This window comes from Maniola jurtina, chromosome 6, assembly GCF_905333055.1.
Source record: "Maniola jurtina chromosome 6, ilManJurt1.1, whole genome shotgun sequence".
In the NCBI taxonomy this organism is placed as follows: domain Eukaryota; kingdom Metazoa; phylum Arthropoda; class Insecta; order Lepidoptera; family Nymphalidae; genus Maniola; species Maniola jurtina.
This window is the reverse complement of record NC_060034.1, coordinates 5683581-5698892: the sequence shown is the minus strand read 5'-3', so window position 1 is coordinate 5698892 and position 15312 is coordinate 5683581. Positions and strand designations below refer to the sequence as shown.

The 15312-nt window shown below is 34.2% G+C and overlaps 2 protein-coding genes across 4 annotated transcripts; both read right to left on the bottom strand.

Annotated features, from left to right (window-relative positions):
* Positions 1-110: 110 nt before the first annotated feature.
* LOC123866539 (putative mediator of RNA polymerase II transcription subunit 26) lies at positions 111-6745 on the bottom strand. 3 transcript variants are annotated; one of them, XM_045908186.1, is made up of 3 exons: positions 6542-6745; positions 2008-5831; positions 111-1971 (listed from the first exon to the last, which is right to left on the bottom strand). In XM_045908186.1, exons 1-3 carry the CDS (start codon positions 6590-6592, stop codon positions 309-311), a joined length of 5538 nt encoding a protein of 1845 aa, XP_045764142.1. In that variant the 5' UTR covers positions 6593-6745; the 3' UTR covers positions 111-308. The 3 variants fall into 3 exon arrangements, with proteins under 3 accessions (XP_045764142.1, XP_045764143.1, XP_045764140.1); XM_045908187.1 differs by having other exon boundaries at positions 111-3207; positions 3304-5831; XM_045908184.1 differs by having other exon boundaries at positions 111-5831.
* Positions 6746-9306: 2561 nt separating this feature from the next.
* On the bottom strand, positions 9307-15302 carry LOC123866240. Its single transcript, XM_045907687.1, has 5 exons — positions 15156-15302; positions 13988-14111; positions 12107-12259; positions 10285-11466; positions 9307-9926 (listed from the first exon to the last, which is right to left on the bottom strand). Exons 1-5 carry the CDS (start codon positions 15225-15227, stop codon positions 9577-9579), a joined length of 1881 nt encoding a protein of 626 aa, XP_045763643.1. The 5' UTR covers positions 15228-15302; the 3' UTR covers positions 9307-9576.
* Positions 15303-15312: the final 10 nt, after the last annotated feature.

The window sequence follows — 15312 nt, the reverse complement described above, 5'->3', positions numbered from 1 at the left end:
ATAGTCAGTGTTGGTCAGCATCTTTGTAAAATAAATAGTATGTGGTAGTATGTTAAGATAGATATAAGGATTTTTATTTATATGTATTATGTTGGAAATAAGACTGAATAAAAATGGAAACTAATTATTAAGATATTTTTTTTATTAGTATCAACAACAAATAATAAATCTAAGCTATGCTTTATAACATGTATTACAACTTAGATTAAGTATCTATATTTAAGATCTTTGAAAATTATCTTACAAAAATAATTCAATAAATAACAATATTACTAAACAAATAATACAAATTTTTCGTAATCCATTCTTTAATCTTTACATTCATAACTATCATCGTCTACACATTTTCTTTTTTCATGATTAAAAACTTCGTCAGAGTCACACTTCTTGATTTTACGACGGAACTCTGATATCCCACATTTTGTACATTGGTAATATTTTCTGCAATCGTCTGGATATACAAACTTGCCTTCCTTTTCACATTCAAAATACTTTGTCTGATTTTTTGAATCCTTATCTTCTTTAGATTTACTTTCGATGGTGCTTTTCTCGCTATCAGTCTTTGAACTATCTTCATTAGACATAGACACATTTATTGAATCTAGAATGCATTTGAGTTCTGTTTTATCTAGGTGATATCCTTTCTGACATTGTAATTTAAATCTTATGTATCCTTCTTTTTTCTTAGCACAAATATAATAAAACTGATCTGAAAAAATGTCGATGTACCTTCCTGTTGATATACACTTAAATTGATTGTTCCTAATACAATGTGATAGGTTCTTAGTGCACTGTTTCGAAATTTCACTGAAAACTGTTTTGTTAGGACATTTTCCGAAAATTGGTGCACTTCTTCCTATGCATATATAAAAATTTTGACAGTCATGTTTATCAGAATATTTGCCGCGATGACGACTGTGACAGTTGAATGTCGATTTCGTACTCTCGTAATCATTGGGCAAATTTTTATTATGTAATTCAATTGGTGTTATTCTAGTAATATTATGTTGTTCTTTTCTTTTATCTTCGTTTATTTGCATGGATATGCTTAATCCTTTTTTATTCTCAGCGTTATTATGTAACGCATTTATATCATCTTTTTTTGTTTTATTTGTAACTATTATTTTATCGCTTTTATTTTGGGCATGCATTGTTTCAAGATTGACGCTTACGTTATTGAAATTTACAATACTTTTATTAAAGGTTTTCAAAGTTTGGTTCTGTTTTTTCTCAGGAATATTAAAACTAATATTTTTCATATTATTTTGATATGAGTTTGCATCTGCATTCTCTACTGAAATATATCTACTATTGTTAAATTGCTGTGTAAAATCTTCAATGCTTTTATTTGTATGAAATTGTGTTGATTGATTCATATTATTTAATGTATTTTGCAAAAGATGATTTAAAAGTGATACACTTTTTACTACCTTATCTTCTATATTTAATCCACCAGACATGACAGAGTCCCTTATTGTAGATTCTTCTTTGTTCATATTAATATTTGCTGATAAATTGTGTTGTCTTGAAATATTTTTACTTATGGTTGCGTTATTCACATAACCTATATTTGTTCTTAAATTGTTTTCAGTTATGGGCGGGCCTATATCTGATGTAGTATCATTCGCAGATATTTTGTTTATATCTGATTCAGTTACTTTTAATATATATTTTTGTGACTGAGTTGAAGAATTGACATTTCTATATATTGCCGTATGCACGGGTTTTTCATTTGTTACATTTACTTTTGAAGTTGTAATTTGAGAATCACTTTTAGTAACATTAATTAACTTAGTGACATTTTCTTCTATAACATTTTTATTTTCAATATCTAGTTGCGTGTTGTTGCTGTTTAATGAAAAGTTGCTTTCACTTAACGGAGGAGTTATTGCTTTCAACGAATTATTTATGGATTTAAATGGAGTTGTTCTTTCAGTACTGCCAAATGTATTCTTAACCAGAGTTTGTGTTGACATTTGATTCAAATTGGTTTCAAATGTCGGCCTTATGTTGTTCCGGTCTTTATCTATACTGCTATTTAATGAATATACCACATTAGCCGACGGTCTAGTTAAAATATTTTCTGTGCTCACTGTCAGTTCATCAATGATATTATAATTGCTACTTTTGTCTGTTTTTGTAATACCCATGTTATAAATGGTTGACTTATTAATTTCTGCAAATGCGGTGGTATTTATGATCTGGGGTATTTCTAAATTGTCTGATTCTGACACTGATGACTCTGGAACATTTTCGGATAGATAATTTTTGTAGCTGTAGTTTTCAGTAACAGCGATACTAGGACTAGTGCTACCATAAATATCGTTAATCACATCAACATTAACGCTATCGTTTGGAAATGGACTGGATTTTAAAACAGACACTATAGTGCTCAAAAATTGATTGTCATTTATAAGCGTCGCCTTTGCACTGCTCTCTTTGGTGACATCACTACTTTCTTCCAACCCATCTGTTATAAAGGAGTGAGTAGTGATTATGTAATCAAAGGCATAATTTGCAGTGATTGGTTGATTTTGATATTCCCCAGGTGTAATTTCACTATCCACAGTGACTTTGAGTGTTGCGTTTAAAGGTAAAAAGACCTGAACAGAATCATTCATTGTGTCCCACGATTTCGTCACTGAAGTAGCTGTGAGAACTCCATTTATGGGATCGGTGATTTGCTCTTTATCTGCTGTGCGTGTGGTTAATATGGTCGTAAAATTAGGTGATGCATACATTTTGTTATTACTTTCGTTCCTGGATAGTTCCTTAACGCTATTATTTATTAAGGTTTCTGTGCTAGCTTTTGTAGGCCTTAATGAACTATATCCGGATGCTTGCGTTTTTAATAAATCCATATCCGCATTTGTAGTCTGCTCATATACTTCAAACGCATGTACAGGTTCCGATACATTTATAGACGGTTCTATTAAATTATCGTTATGTTTTGGAAAACTCGGAAACATTGAAGGTGTATTATCGTTACCATTTTGTTGTATCGCAAAGTCCTGCGTACTTCCATAATCCTCTTTCATCACAGTAGAATGAAATTCATTTGTTAGTGTTTCCGTTTCTATATTTTGAGTAGTTGGGTGATACTGTGTAGTTACATCAATTTTAGAAGATATTGGAAATTCTACTTTTGTCACGTTCGTGTGCTTATTCGTATTGGCTACATATGACTCAGTTGAAATAACCAAATTAGACATATCAGATAATAAACTTGTCACAATTATATCTGTAACGGAAGCATTCGCAGTAGCCACTGGTGAAAGTAAATTACTTGTTCCTTTCGTTGACAATTCTTCTACCGTGTCATTTAAAGAAACGTTCATAACTGTCTCAAAACTTACTTCTACATTTTCAGTCTGAGCAGATAATGTAAAATGTGTATTTTCTGGCAAATATGTCGTTGTTTCATCGATGATATTTTTATGTGTACTGTTTATATGCCTTAAAAATTCTACTGTTGTATTATTTAAAAAATTCTTCGTAACATTCGTATGAAATTCGTTTTCATTTACTGTAGAAGTTATTGATAGATTCACTTCATCATATGAATCCGTGTTAGTAGTAAAATCAATAGCTGATGTGGATTGTATTGTTGTAGTTTCTAGTAACCCGTTGTTAACTTTATCACTTAATGGATAACTTGTATTTATCTCTAGAGATATATTACTTTGCTCCTTTGGTGAAATTTTCTCCTCTGTATTTTTTAAAGCTACTGTTATAGCTGTCATCGAATGTGATTCATCATATCCAACAGTAGATAGGAAATCGGAAATTGGTAAGATTGATGCGCCGTTTTCATAGATGGTGGTTTCATCTACCTGAGAAATGCTTTCTTCAGGAGTTGTATAAACATCTTTTTTGGTACTTGTAGTTAGTGTTGGAGAGTTTATATCTCTCTCTGCCGTATCCTTTTGAGCATCTACTACATAAGAATCAGATTTAGTCGTCAAATCATCTGGTGATGAATTTACAATATCTTCGGCAGTTGAATGACTATCGTTTATCGTAGCATATAATTTAGTAGTAAATATATCATCTTTGTTTAAAATTATATTTTCTTCATTATTTGGAGTATTTGTGTACAACATGTTTGCTTCTGTTGTTGTTTGACCAAAATTTATTTCTGTCGTATCTTGTTGTATGTTTTCTACTTTCAAACTAGTGCTATTGGTCGAATCAACTATATCTGAAAATGTCCTAATATTTTTAGCATTTACAGAATTTGTGCTCATCGCTGGTGAGGATAACTCAATCTGTTCATTTATTGAGGAAGTGTCTAAAGTATTTCTTAAAACTAAATTTTCTGGTGTCGTAGAAAGGAATCCCATCTGATTTGAATCAACATTTTGTAACGACGACGAAATCTCATAAATCATATTTGTATGGGTACTGTTTTCATGCATAGGATAGTCATCTACCCTATCATGGAAAGTTTTTTTGACAACGTTTGTATAAAATTCATTTGCATTTGTTGCGGATTCTGTTAGAAAATTATCATCTCTTTCTGTTGTATCCTGTTGAATATTTGGTGAATAAGAATCGGAAGTAACAGTCAAATTAATTTCGGCATTTTGAGTATTTATTAGACTCGCGGTTGTCACAGGAGAAGATAACGTAACTGTCGTGAAATGCGCATTTAATTTATTATTCGAGGATGTAACCAATGTCTCGCTTTCAGCATCGGAGTAATGTTCCGTGGGTACTGCTGCGAGTGAGCTTTTTAAAATCAAACTATCATTTTTCACTGAGTGAGATAATGTACTTGAGGTAAAATCTTCATTTCCTATGATATTCGATGGTGTCGTTATAACTCTTAAAAATGTCGATGAGTCCTTTTCACCAATCGCGTTATTTTCTGTAGTTACTTCTGTGAGAGAGCTGAAATCATTTGTCTTTTCAGGAGAAGATAATGTAGTTAGTGTATTATCTGCATTTTCCATATTACGTAGCGTTGTCATAACAGGTTCATACAAATCTATTGATATTTCACTTTCAGTGCCTGAATAGTTTTCAATAGTTACTGCAGCTGATAAATTATTTAAGTTCAAACTATCAGTTACCACAGAATTAAATAATTTAGTTGATGCAAAATCTGTGGCTTTTACAGTATTTGACGATGTTGTAATAATAGTGTTTAATAGGTCAATCGATATCGCACTTTCAGTAGTTGAATAATTTTCTGTAGTTACTACTGCAGATGAAATATTTGCGCTTAAGTTATCACCACTTAGATCATTTGTTACGTCAAGTATTGTCGGTGAAGTTATATTGTTATTTAATATTGATTCTGTAGGTTTAGAATCATTATTATTGTTTTCACTTTCACTTAAATCACTTAATGTCGTTTTATTATCGCCTTCTGTAATCACTTCATTTAGAATGTCATTTATAGGCGTATCACTAACTGTGGTAGCTACTTCAGTGCCGGCTTCTTGAGATACTTTTTCAGGTAAAGCTATGGTACTGTTTTCCAACAGTTCTATGCTTCTCTCATTATTACTTATGGGATGTAATGTAGTAACTTCAAGAAATTCCCAAGGAGATGATACAGTTGTTTCGGAAAGTTCGTTCGTTACATCACTCTGTACGGCCAATGGGGCAGAAGTGGTCGGTATTTGATATTCACATTCAAAATAATTACTGTCTGCGCACCCTGTGCCTGGTGGGCATTGTATAAGGAAATCGTCAACTGTTTTTGAAACACCTCCGAAATCAACGCATATTTTAAAATGCGTTGAATTAACACAGTGGAAAGCTTTACCTTTACAGTCATCGTTTGTCGTCGCTATCACAGGAACCAAGATAAACGCCGTTGTCTGTAAAAAAATAAATTAAAATAATTAATTCAGAGACAGCAAACAATGAGCTTAATCTATACTTTTTTATTTTTTAATAAATAAAATTGGAGTGTCTGTCTGTAATTTCGAAATAACTACTACATATTAAGGTCATATGGTTATTTGAACGATGCCATAACTGAATCACACGTTTTTAAAATTTTTGTCTGTCGGTCTGTCTGTCTGTCTGTTTGAAAAGGCTAATCTTTGGAACGGCTGAACCGATTTTAACGGGATTTTCACATACAAGTAGAGGATTGACCAGGGTGTAACATAGGCTACTTTTTTAAACGACTTTCAAGAAGGGAGTTGTGTTTTTCTACCTATGTACACCGACATCTCCGAAATTTCTGAACCGATTTGCGTCATTTCTTTTTTAATCGATAGAGGAACTTTGCGACATTGTTTCATACAAAATTTGGATTCTAACTCCTCAATCCTGATGCTGCAGGGGATCTGACCAATCCACGCGGGCGAAGCTGCGGGCATCAGCTAGTATAAAATAATTCCAATGCAAATACTACTCAGCTACTAATGTGATAGATTCCGATATCGCACCAATAATAAATACAGTCCTTCGCCTTTTTGAGATCCTCGGTCATAAACTATACCTGGTCTCCACTCCAAAACATATGTTATTGCACGTATATGCAATAATTAAAATATGTCAATTTATAAAACTTACGTACCAAAAGAAAGATAGTGATTTTTTTAATTTCGTTTTGTTTATTAAAAGCCATGACCACATTTCAGTATTATGGCTAAAGTTGAAACACACTTGTTATTTTACTGATTGTTTTATTTAAAGTAAAGAGATTCATTTTATCACACACAATTTGAACGGCCCCTGAAGACATTGTTAGCATTAGTACAGCTCATATACTCTCTGTCACATATTATAAACAAAGTGGCCAAATGCAATATATTTGTAGGACAAAAATAATAATGAGTATCATTAAGTTGATTTCAAACTACGGAATATAATATTAGGTATATATAAATATCGCTCACCCTACTTTTAAATATCACTGTTCACACTGTTAGATGTTTATATATTATATTATGTTTCCGTAGTTTGAAGGCAACTTTAACATAATTTTGGAGGATTTTTTTCATGGTTTTTTTTTCAGTATTAAAAAATGTACCCTACTTTGCAAGCCTTTATTCAATACGCACTATAATGTTAATCAATTATCATATTACCTAAATAACTTAATCGAACTTAATAACGATTAGATCAGCCTATAGTAGTAGTAGTAGTAGTAGGTATAGCTTCAAGAAGCTATACCTACTTTTTTCCTGTGCTTAACGAAGAATCAGAGCATAAATACTTTTAGCAAACATTTTATTGAATCAGTGATCGTTATTAGTCGCTCGAAACTCGAAACACTCATAGCGAAGCTTTTAATAGTGGAGTCAATGAAGCCTTTTCGTAGGAAGTCCTCAGAAACTTCCTCGGAGCTGTTTCTGAGGACTTCCTAAAATTTGCTGTTTTACGGCTTCATTCTTGGGATGACCTAAATGGTAAAAAGTGAACTGAATGAACGAATGCGCGCACCACATTGGCTAGGCAGCGCGTATTATTGTCCATATGAGTGAGCGGGATAGAAAACAGCTTCACTCTGTCGGATGCCCCGCGACACCTTTTGCCATTTAGGTAGTCCTAATGCTTAATTCCTTTTAATTTATTAATGGTTACCCTACACCTAGATAGCTGATGATGTTGATTATTATCACGATACTATGCAAATACCTGTGACACCTTATTTCCCGTCGTGTTGACTGTTTCTTGGTACTTACCTCCAACATTGTAGTGGTCTCAATTATTTGTCTAATTATAAGATATCAACACTCACATAACGTAACATCGATACGGACATTTTATTAATTAACGGCCAAAATTAAAATCAATCTATCTGTAATCTGTCGATAAGTTACTTAGCAACTTTGTTATTTGTCAAAAATTGTACGGCCGTTTTTGACAAATAACAAAGTTGCCAAGTAACTTATCGACAAGTTAAAGATAGATTGAGCATTAATTTTGGCCGTAAAGCAGTAAAATACGTATTTTTCCCTATTTCAATAGGCAATTGCAGGCTTTATTTATCTTTTCCTAGTGACAACTAGAAACTATCAAATAATTTATCTACCTACCTAAATTACCTAGTTAAATACCTACTTAGGATCTAGATTTTCATCTTTACCTTGTTCACAATTCACATTGTCCAGACCATCACAGATTATATCAATTTAGTAATAATTGTAGGCTTGCTCACATTCATACCTAAGTATAAAATTAAACGTAGGTACAACTACTTCGCAAATTCCCTAGTAGGTAGCGGCATTTTTTTAGTATGGCGCTGATCTATTTTAATACTTCTGAGATAATAATAATTCATTAAATCTAGTGATAAACTCTAATTACCAGACAAATATTTACATCCTGCGGTTTTACCCCAGTAGCTCGAATACATTAAGCTAAGTAGGTACGTACGAGTAAATATTTGATTATGTTGCAATCCGATCAAAACATGTTATACCTAAGTTAAATAATGCAAAACACATTATCTAATAACGTTGTTGTTTTTACTCATCCACACTAAAGGTGCATGAGACGGGTCTGCCCGCGAAATTCAAATTTAATTTGGTTTTTCGCAATTTGTAAATTAATTCGACAAAGCAGGCTTATGGCATTCTAATTCCGACAATGGCAGTATCATTTTCACAGGATTACATAAAAATCTTTACTTGAAAGTGTTCAGTTTAAGAAATTAGTCAAAATAATGAGTTTAACATGAATTACTCACCAATTAGTCGATCCTATAACTAATTTCTTAAACTGGACCCTTTCAAGTAAAGATTTTTATATAAACCTGTGAGGATGATACTGCCATTGGCGCAATTAAAGTGCCATAAGCCTACTTTGTTGTATTAGTTTACAAATTGTGAAAAACCAAATTTTTGAATTAGAGCCTCAATAGCTCAACCGGTAAAGGAGTGGACTGAAAACCGAAAGGTCGATGGTTCAAACTCCGCCCGTTGCACTATTGTCGTACTTACTCCTAGCACAAGCCTGACGCTTAGTTGGAGAGGAAAGGGGAATATTAGTGATTTAACATGGCTAATATTCTTTAAAAAAAAAAAATGAATTTCGCGGGCAGACTCGGCCCATGCTTCTTAATATTATAACTACGTATTATAGTACTTACTTTGTTTGTTACTCTTTCATGTGCTCTTTCACAACTAATCAGCCAAACCAAAGTTAAGGAATGCATAGTGTACCTTTTTTTTTTAAAAAAAATGCATAGTGTACCTGCTTTAACTCTGAGGATTAAGGGATTCTCTATCAGGTAAGGTATTCTCGATATCCTTATTGCGTCTTCTGGATGGCAATGTACGTAGGTACCCAAATAACTCTAATTGATTTGACTGATTTGTCAATTGAAACCAAACATTATTTTGTCATAAAACTTATATTCTTGTCATAAATTATTATTATAGTAAAGCTATACACATATAACTAAAGGTATATTATTAAAGATTATAATAAGCATGCAATAATATTTTCTACATAATATCACAACCATTTTAACGTCTTTGAAAATTTATATGACGCGCTCAAGCGTATAAAAAGTTATTCTATTGTCAACTTGATATAAATATTCGTTTCCAAAAATAAATTCAGTCAATAGAGAGAAGTAGAATAATATCGTAAGTTTAAAAATCAAAACGTCCATTTTCGTCTCAAGCTTAACGTCCGCACTTTGGTTTTGTAAATCGACACACCGGCGATTATGATCCATATAAATGAAACCACAGCTGTTAGTAAACCTAATATAAACATAATGAATTGTAGTCCATTATCTTGTTCCACCACGTACGATAGGCCAACAACGAATATGGCCAAGAGTGTAGCTGATAAGGTTTCTATGGTGCTGTGAAGTTTTGGCCATTTTCGGGCACCAACAAACTCTTGGACTGTAGATTCCCAGCACGAGGTAATTGCCCCGTACCCAAAGCCAGCTATAACGCAGCCGATTGCAAACGAATCGTGATTATTAGCTTCTGCTAGCACTGAAAAAAATACGTAAAAGGTTATCAATAGGAAGTTACATAGACAGATAACCAAAAATAAAATTGGATTATCCGTTTATAATCTGATTTAAAAGCTAATTTTTACAGCCGAAAAAACGTGCAATTTTAATATATTTCCCTATTATTAGGTAGTAACAGTAGCTATAGTTCCAAATTCTAGTATAATAGTGTCAAGCTTAGTGTCCACATTAGTCACGGTGTATACCTACTGTATATACAGATTAAAAATAATATAGTTTCAGAATTTTATGAGTCAGCAGATCCCTTATAAATAGGTGTTGTCTGGAAATTATAGAGTATCATTTACAGTTAACAGCGTGCTAAAATAAGTACGTACCAAAACAGGCACACGTTGATACAACGAGTCCCAATGTAACGACGTACTTGAAATTTCTCTTTGGCGTTTGGGCCAACCATGGCGTACACAACAAGAAACATATCCACGTGAATCCGTGCAAAGACATCAAAAAGTTGGTCTCGTACATTGCTATTTTCGGCCGAATCTGCAGGCCTATCAATGGCATCAGAACAATTCCCACTGTCATCAAACTTAGTTTCGTTAAACTTAATAGTAAGGCTGGATAAAATTTTCCACAAGACAGGGACCTCGTCAAAGGCTTGAAAAACGTGTCGTTAATATTATACATCAGGTACATCATCCTTCTTCTTATCCTGTAAACTCTGTACGAAGGTATCGACATTTTCCTCTTCATATTTGCATAGGCAGACTGACATCGAAAACTAAATGTGTTCAGCAGCTTTTCCGTTTGAATATCAGTGATAGGTGCTATTGTATCGTACCTCACTTCCAATTCAGAATAATCCTTATTTTCAACTACATCCCCATTCGATTGAGAATCTCTTCGGACTTGATTTACTATGCATTCATCGAAACTATCGCCAATTACGCTTAACCTTTTTATAGCCAGACTAAAGCGTTTCTTATTTATAGTTACATTTGTTTCGCCGTCACTTTCATCAGTTTCACTCTCTTCGCTCTCTTCGGGTATTTCTGGTAAAATGTCAACCCCAAAAATATTCCTTCTCTTTTCTTCAGGGCTAGGAGGTGGGGTAATAGTTTCTGCTATTCTACCATTATCATAATCTGAGTCTCCTAGTCTATGTAAGTTATCATCAGAGGGACTTTTCCAACATTTCGTACTTAAATTGTGCAACTGTAATTCATTGCCATAAAACTCGTTCAATTTGTCAATTTCGTTTTTGCATACTACGAATGCTTGTGACAACTCTTTGTATCTTGTAAAGTATACTGATCTTCTAGGATCATCGACTTTTAGGAGAAGTATTACCGGCAATGTTTGTAGCATTATGCCAGCTAGCAATATGTAAGAAAAAGTATAGCCATAATATTCTATGAGGATAAATAAGATATGAGGAAAGAGAGACTGTCCGATTGCCTGGCCGGTGTAACACATGCCCCGAATAAGTTCAAGACGCGTATCATATGTTTCGAACATAACTGCGTCAACTTGTGCCGATATTAGTGAAGATCCCAGGCCTGAAAAAAATTGCATTTGTAGTCAATTAAACAAGATAACTAAAAATATCGATTACAAATTGCGAAAAACCAAATTAAATTTGAATTTCGCAAGCAGACCCGTCGCATCCACCTTAAAGAAAAACATTGAAAGACGGCCGCGTGGTAACATTGGTACATAAAATAGAGACGGATAGGCCGAGCTGATTTTCATTCAATAGTAGGTAAATAGATAACATGAATGATTAATTAATATTGAATGATACTAATTTGTTTGTACACAATAAACTAACCTACTTCTAATACTGGTGTAAAAACAAGTGTAAATTAAAAATTCATAACACCCCCGACAAGTGAAGGTTACAGTAACTAAGAGCTGATAACTTTCAAACGGCTGAACCGATTTTCTTGAATTACAGCTAAGAACACTGTCGATCAAGCCACTTTTCAAACAAAAAAAAACTAAATTAAAATCGGTTCATTAGTTTAGGAGTTGCGATGCCACAGACAGATACACAGATACCTACACACGTCAAACTTATAACAGCCCCCTTTTTGGGTCGAGGGTTAATAATGCTGTCGCAGCGGAAAATTATATGTATAAAGGACAGCATTTGTTTTCGACCTGCCAAGATTTTGCACCAATGTAAACTGCACATACCTCCTAAAACACCGTAAGCAAGCAGCTGGAAATGCAGTGGTATGAAGGCGCACACGAAGAGACCGGTCGTTACTAACACAAGTCCAACAGACGCCATAACTCTGTAACCATTCGAGCCGCCCCATGAGTCTGCTGCTTCTCTAAACCAACATTCTGAAAAAAAAACAGTTTTTTTTTATTATCTAATGTTAAATGTTTAAGAAATCTGCTTTTGACACAACAAAAAAACCACTAAGATTTACTATTAATTATTAAGTAAACATACACTTATTCTATTTAAACACATAAAAAAGATAGAAATTTAAAATTTTGACAGTGTTTATTTTTATGACATTTACATAGGAACTCACTATGAAAACATTTTTAGAAAAGACGATGACCGGCAAAGTATAGAAGGATACCAGAAACGGTCGCGACCAAAAGCTGCAAATAGCTTATTTTGGCTTATTTAAGACCTGTATTTTGAATAAATAACGTTATATCGATAAAAGTCGGTACCTATTATTAAGGCTTTCGTTTATAAATGAATAAATAAGTGTTTCCGGATTTTTAGGAATTTCATCCCCTTTCAAAAACTCCACTCGAGCGAAGCCGGAGATGGAGTTAAGTGCATTTAGGCATACCTACCTACCTATCGGTCACACGTGAAGTGACCAAGAGTAGTCGCGGCTCGGTGCACCTATTTACTTAGCATTGTTTATTTAGTTTAGTTACGGACCACCTGAGCTAATATCAACTGCGCCTAGAAGTCGCACCTCGACTTTCCAGCGATATTCAGTTTACCTAGGCACCTATCGAAAAATACACAACGTCAGTGAAGTTCTTAGATTGCGTAAGTCAAAAAGTCGTCTACTTTACTGGAGAGTAATAAAACTGCATAAAATATTTGTTAGCAATCCTTAATGTATATTTTTGTGATGATATGATGTATAAGTAATTGACGAAATAAAAGACGTTATGACTCTGATTGGTCGAATGAAAGCGGGTGAACTGTCTTCATCGAATGGTTAGAATGTTGAAACCCGCCAAAAAAATTTTTGTCCACTGTTGAACTTCACTGACGACAACTACTTACCTAATGAAAGATCCTTTTACACTATTCGGAAGAAATTGTCGAATATATAAATTAAAATATCTATATGCACCTATACGATGAAAACAAAACATTGGTACGTAGGTAAGTAGGTAGATACCTACCTAGGCATCGATCAAGCTTAGGCAAATCTTTACGATAAAAATATCATTGACTGATTGATATACTTAGCTAAACTAATAATATGTATATGCACCTATTGGGACAGTATTCTCAATGATCTTATGTTGTAGTACACTCGAGGTACTTAAGAACCTATAGGTAAATGCACTCTTATCAATGAGTATCATTGATCGTATGATATTATTGATAATAATTATCCTATAAACGAAATAACTACATAAGTAGTTATTTCGTCACCCGCATCATTATTCAAAGCCGGTATTGGTAGGTCTCTTTTGCTTAATCCTTTCTTTTAGAAGTATCATTTATTATTTTCACCTCTGTATCATCATTAGATACTATTAACTAGGTAATTTTTAGGGTTCCGTAACTAGCAACGGGACCCTATTACTAAGCCTCCACTGTCCGTACGGCGTCCGTCTGTCTGATAGCGGCGCTGTAAGTTGAATAGGTAGAGATGAAATTTTCACAGAATGTGTATTTCTATAGCCGTTATAACAAATACTTAGTAATAAAATTCAAAATGGCCACCATGGAAATTAAAAAAATAAAACGTATTATTTCTTGTACGATGGTACGGAACCCTTCATGTGCGAATCCGACTCGCACTTGGCCGATTTTTTAAATCTAGATGAAAGTTTATTTTCAACATAATGAATGCTTACGTGTTAGACCGTGTGTGCAGATGAATATTGATGGTGTCGTGAACCCGAGCCACAGGGTGACGTCGTGGTTGGAGAGGTACACCCACAGCACTCCGTACGACAGCACGAGACTTGGCAGGCAAATCTGTAAAATATTTTAACAAAGAGTGTGTGATGGGTTCCTTTGTTCAGTTTCAGTCGGGTTTTCAGTCAGAAATGAGAAAAATTTTCACTCAGCGCACATCAGATGTGCACATACGAGCGTCCAAAATTCTTTTAAAAGGAGTCATACGAGTATTACATTTACTCTTTGAACAGAGTGCCTTTCGTCGCGCGTCAAATTTTTATTTCATAGGGAGCTAGTTCTCATGTACAACACGTTCATCTTTCGTGAATCCTTTTATCTCATTCATCGATGCATGGAGCTTAGGCCTGTCTAGAAAAATACTTTCATTTAACTAGATAGGTAAGTACCTCGTTCAGGCTGAACAAAGCCTGTGCCGACTTACTCTTCTGGTTTTTTTTTTTCAAATTATGGACGTTAAACGTGACTATAATAACTAGTACCCTCTTGCCGGAGCCAGTGCAGTTTTACGTATGCTGCAGGGTGTGCAGCGCACACACGCAAGGTCTTAAAGGTGCATGGCACGGGTCTGCCCGCGAAATTCAAATTTCATTTGATTTATCGCAATTAGTAAACTAATACGACAAAGTAGGCTTATGGTATTTTGATGGCGCCAATGGCAGTATCATCCTCACAGGTTTATATAAAAATGTTTACTTGAAAAGGTCCAGTTTAAGAAATTAGCTCTAGTATCGACTAGCTTCCACCTTAATATGCGCTGAGGGTGAGTGCCGAGACCGGTTTAATGGGTAAAACCCCCATATAACCCGATCGCGTCAATAAAAAAAGTGCCTACCTAGTTACAGCGTAGGTACGAAAGCTGGTGGGATTTGAACTTACTACCTATTCGACATCATTGAGCTATTAAGACTTCTTTTGAACTATATCGCTACCTAGGTACTTATTAAGTATAATATTTTTGCTTGTTTTATGGTGCATAATGGTGCTATTTTATTATGGACTCTGGACGAACAGCAATTGAAAAATTTCCACTATAATCAATGTAGGATAATTATTTGGTTTTCCTTGTAATGATATAGGTATGTTGCTGAAAACAATACGTACGTTTAGAACAATGACCGAGACGAGAACCGGCCAGCGCCAAGTCGCACCTTGCGATCTCTCGTCAACCTCCATTTAGTATCCCGCCTCCGAGCATTTTCTCAAACACTGTACAAACATATTTTTTAACTACGTAAATACTTAGTCACACACTTCACTG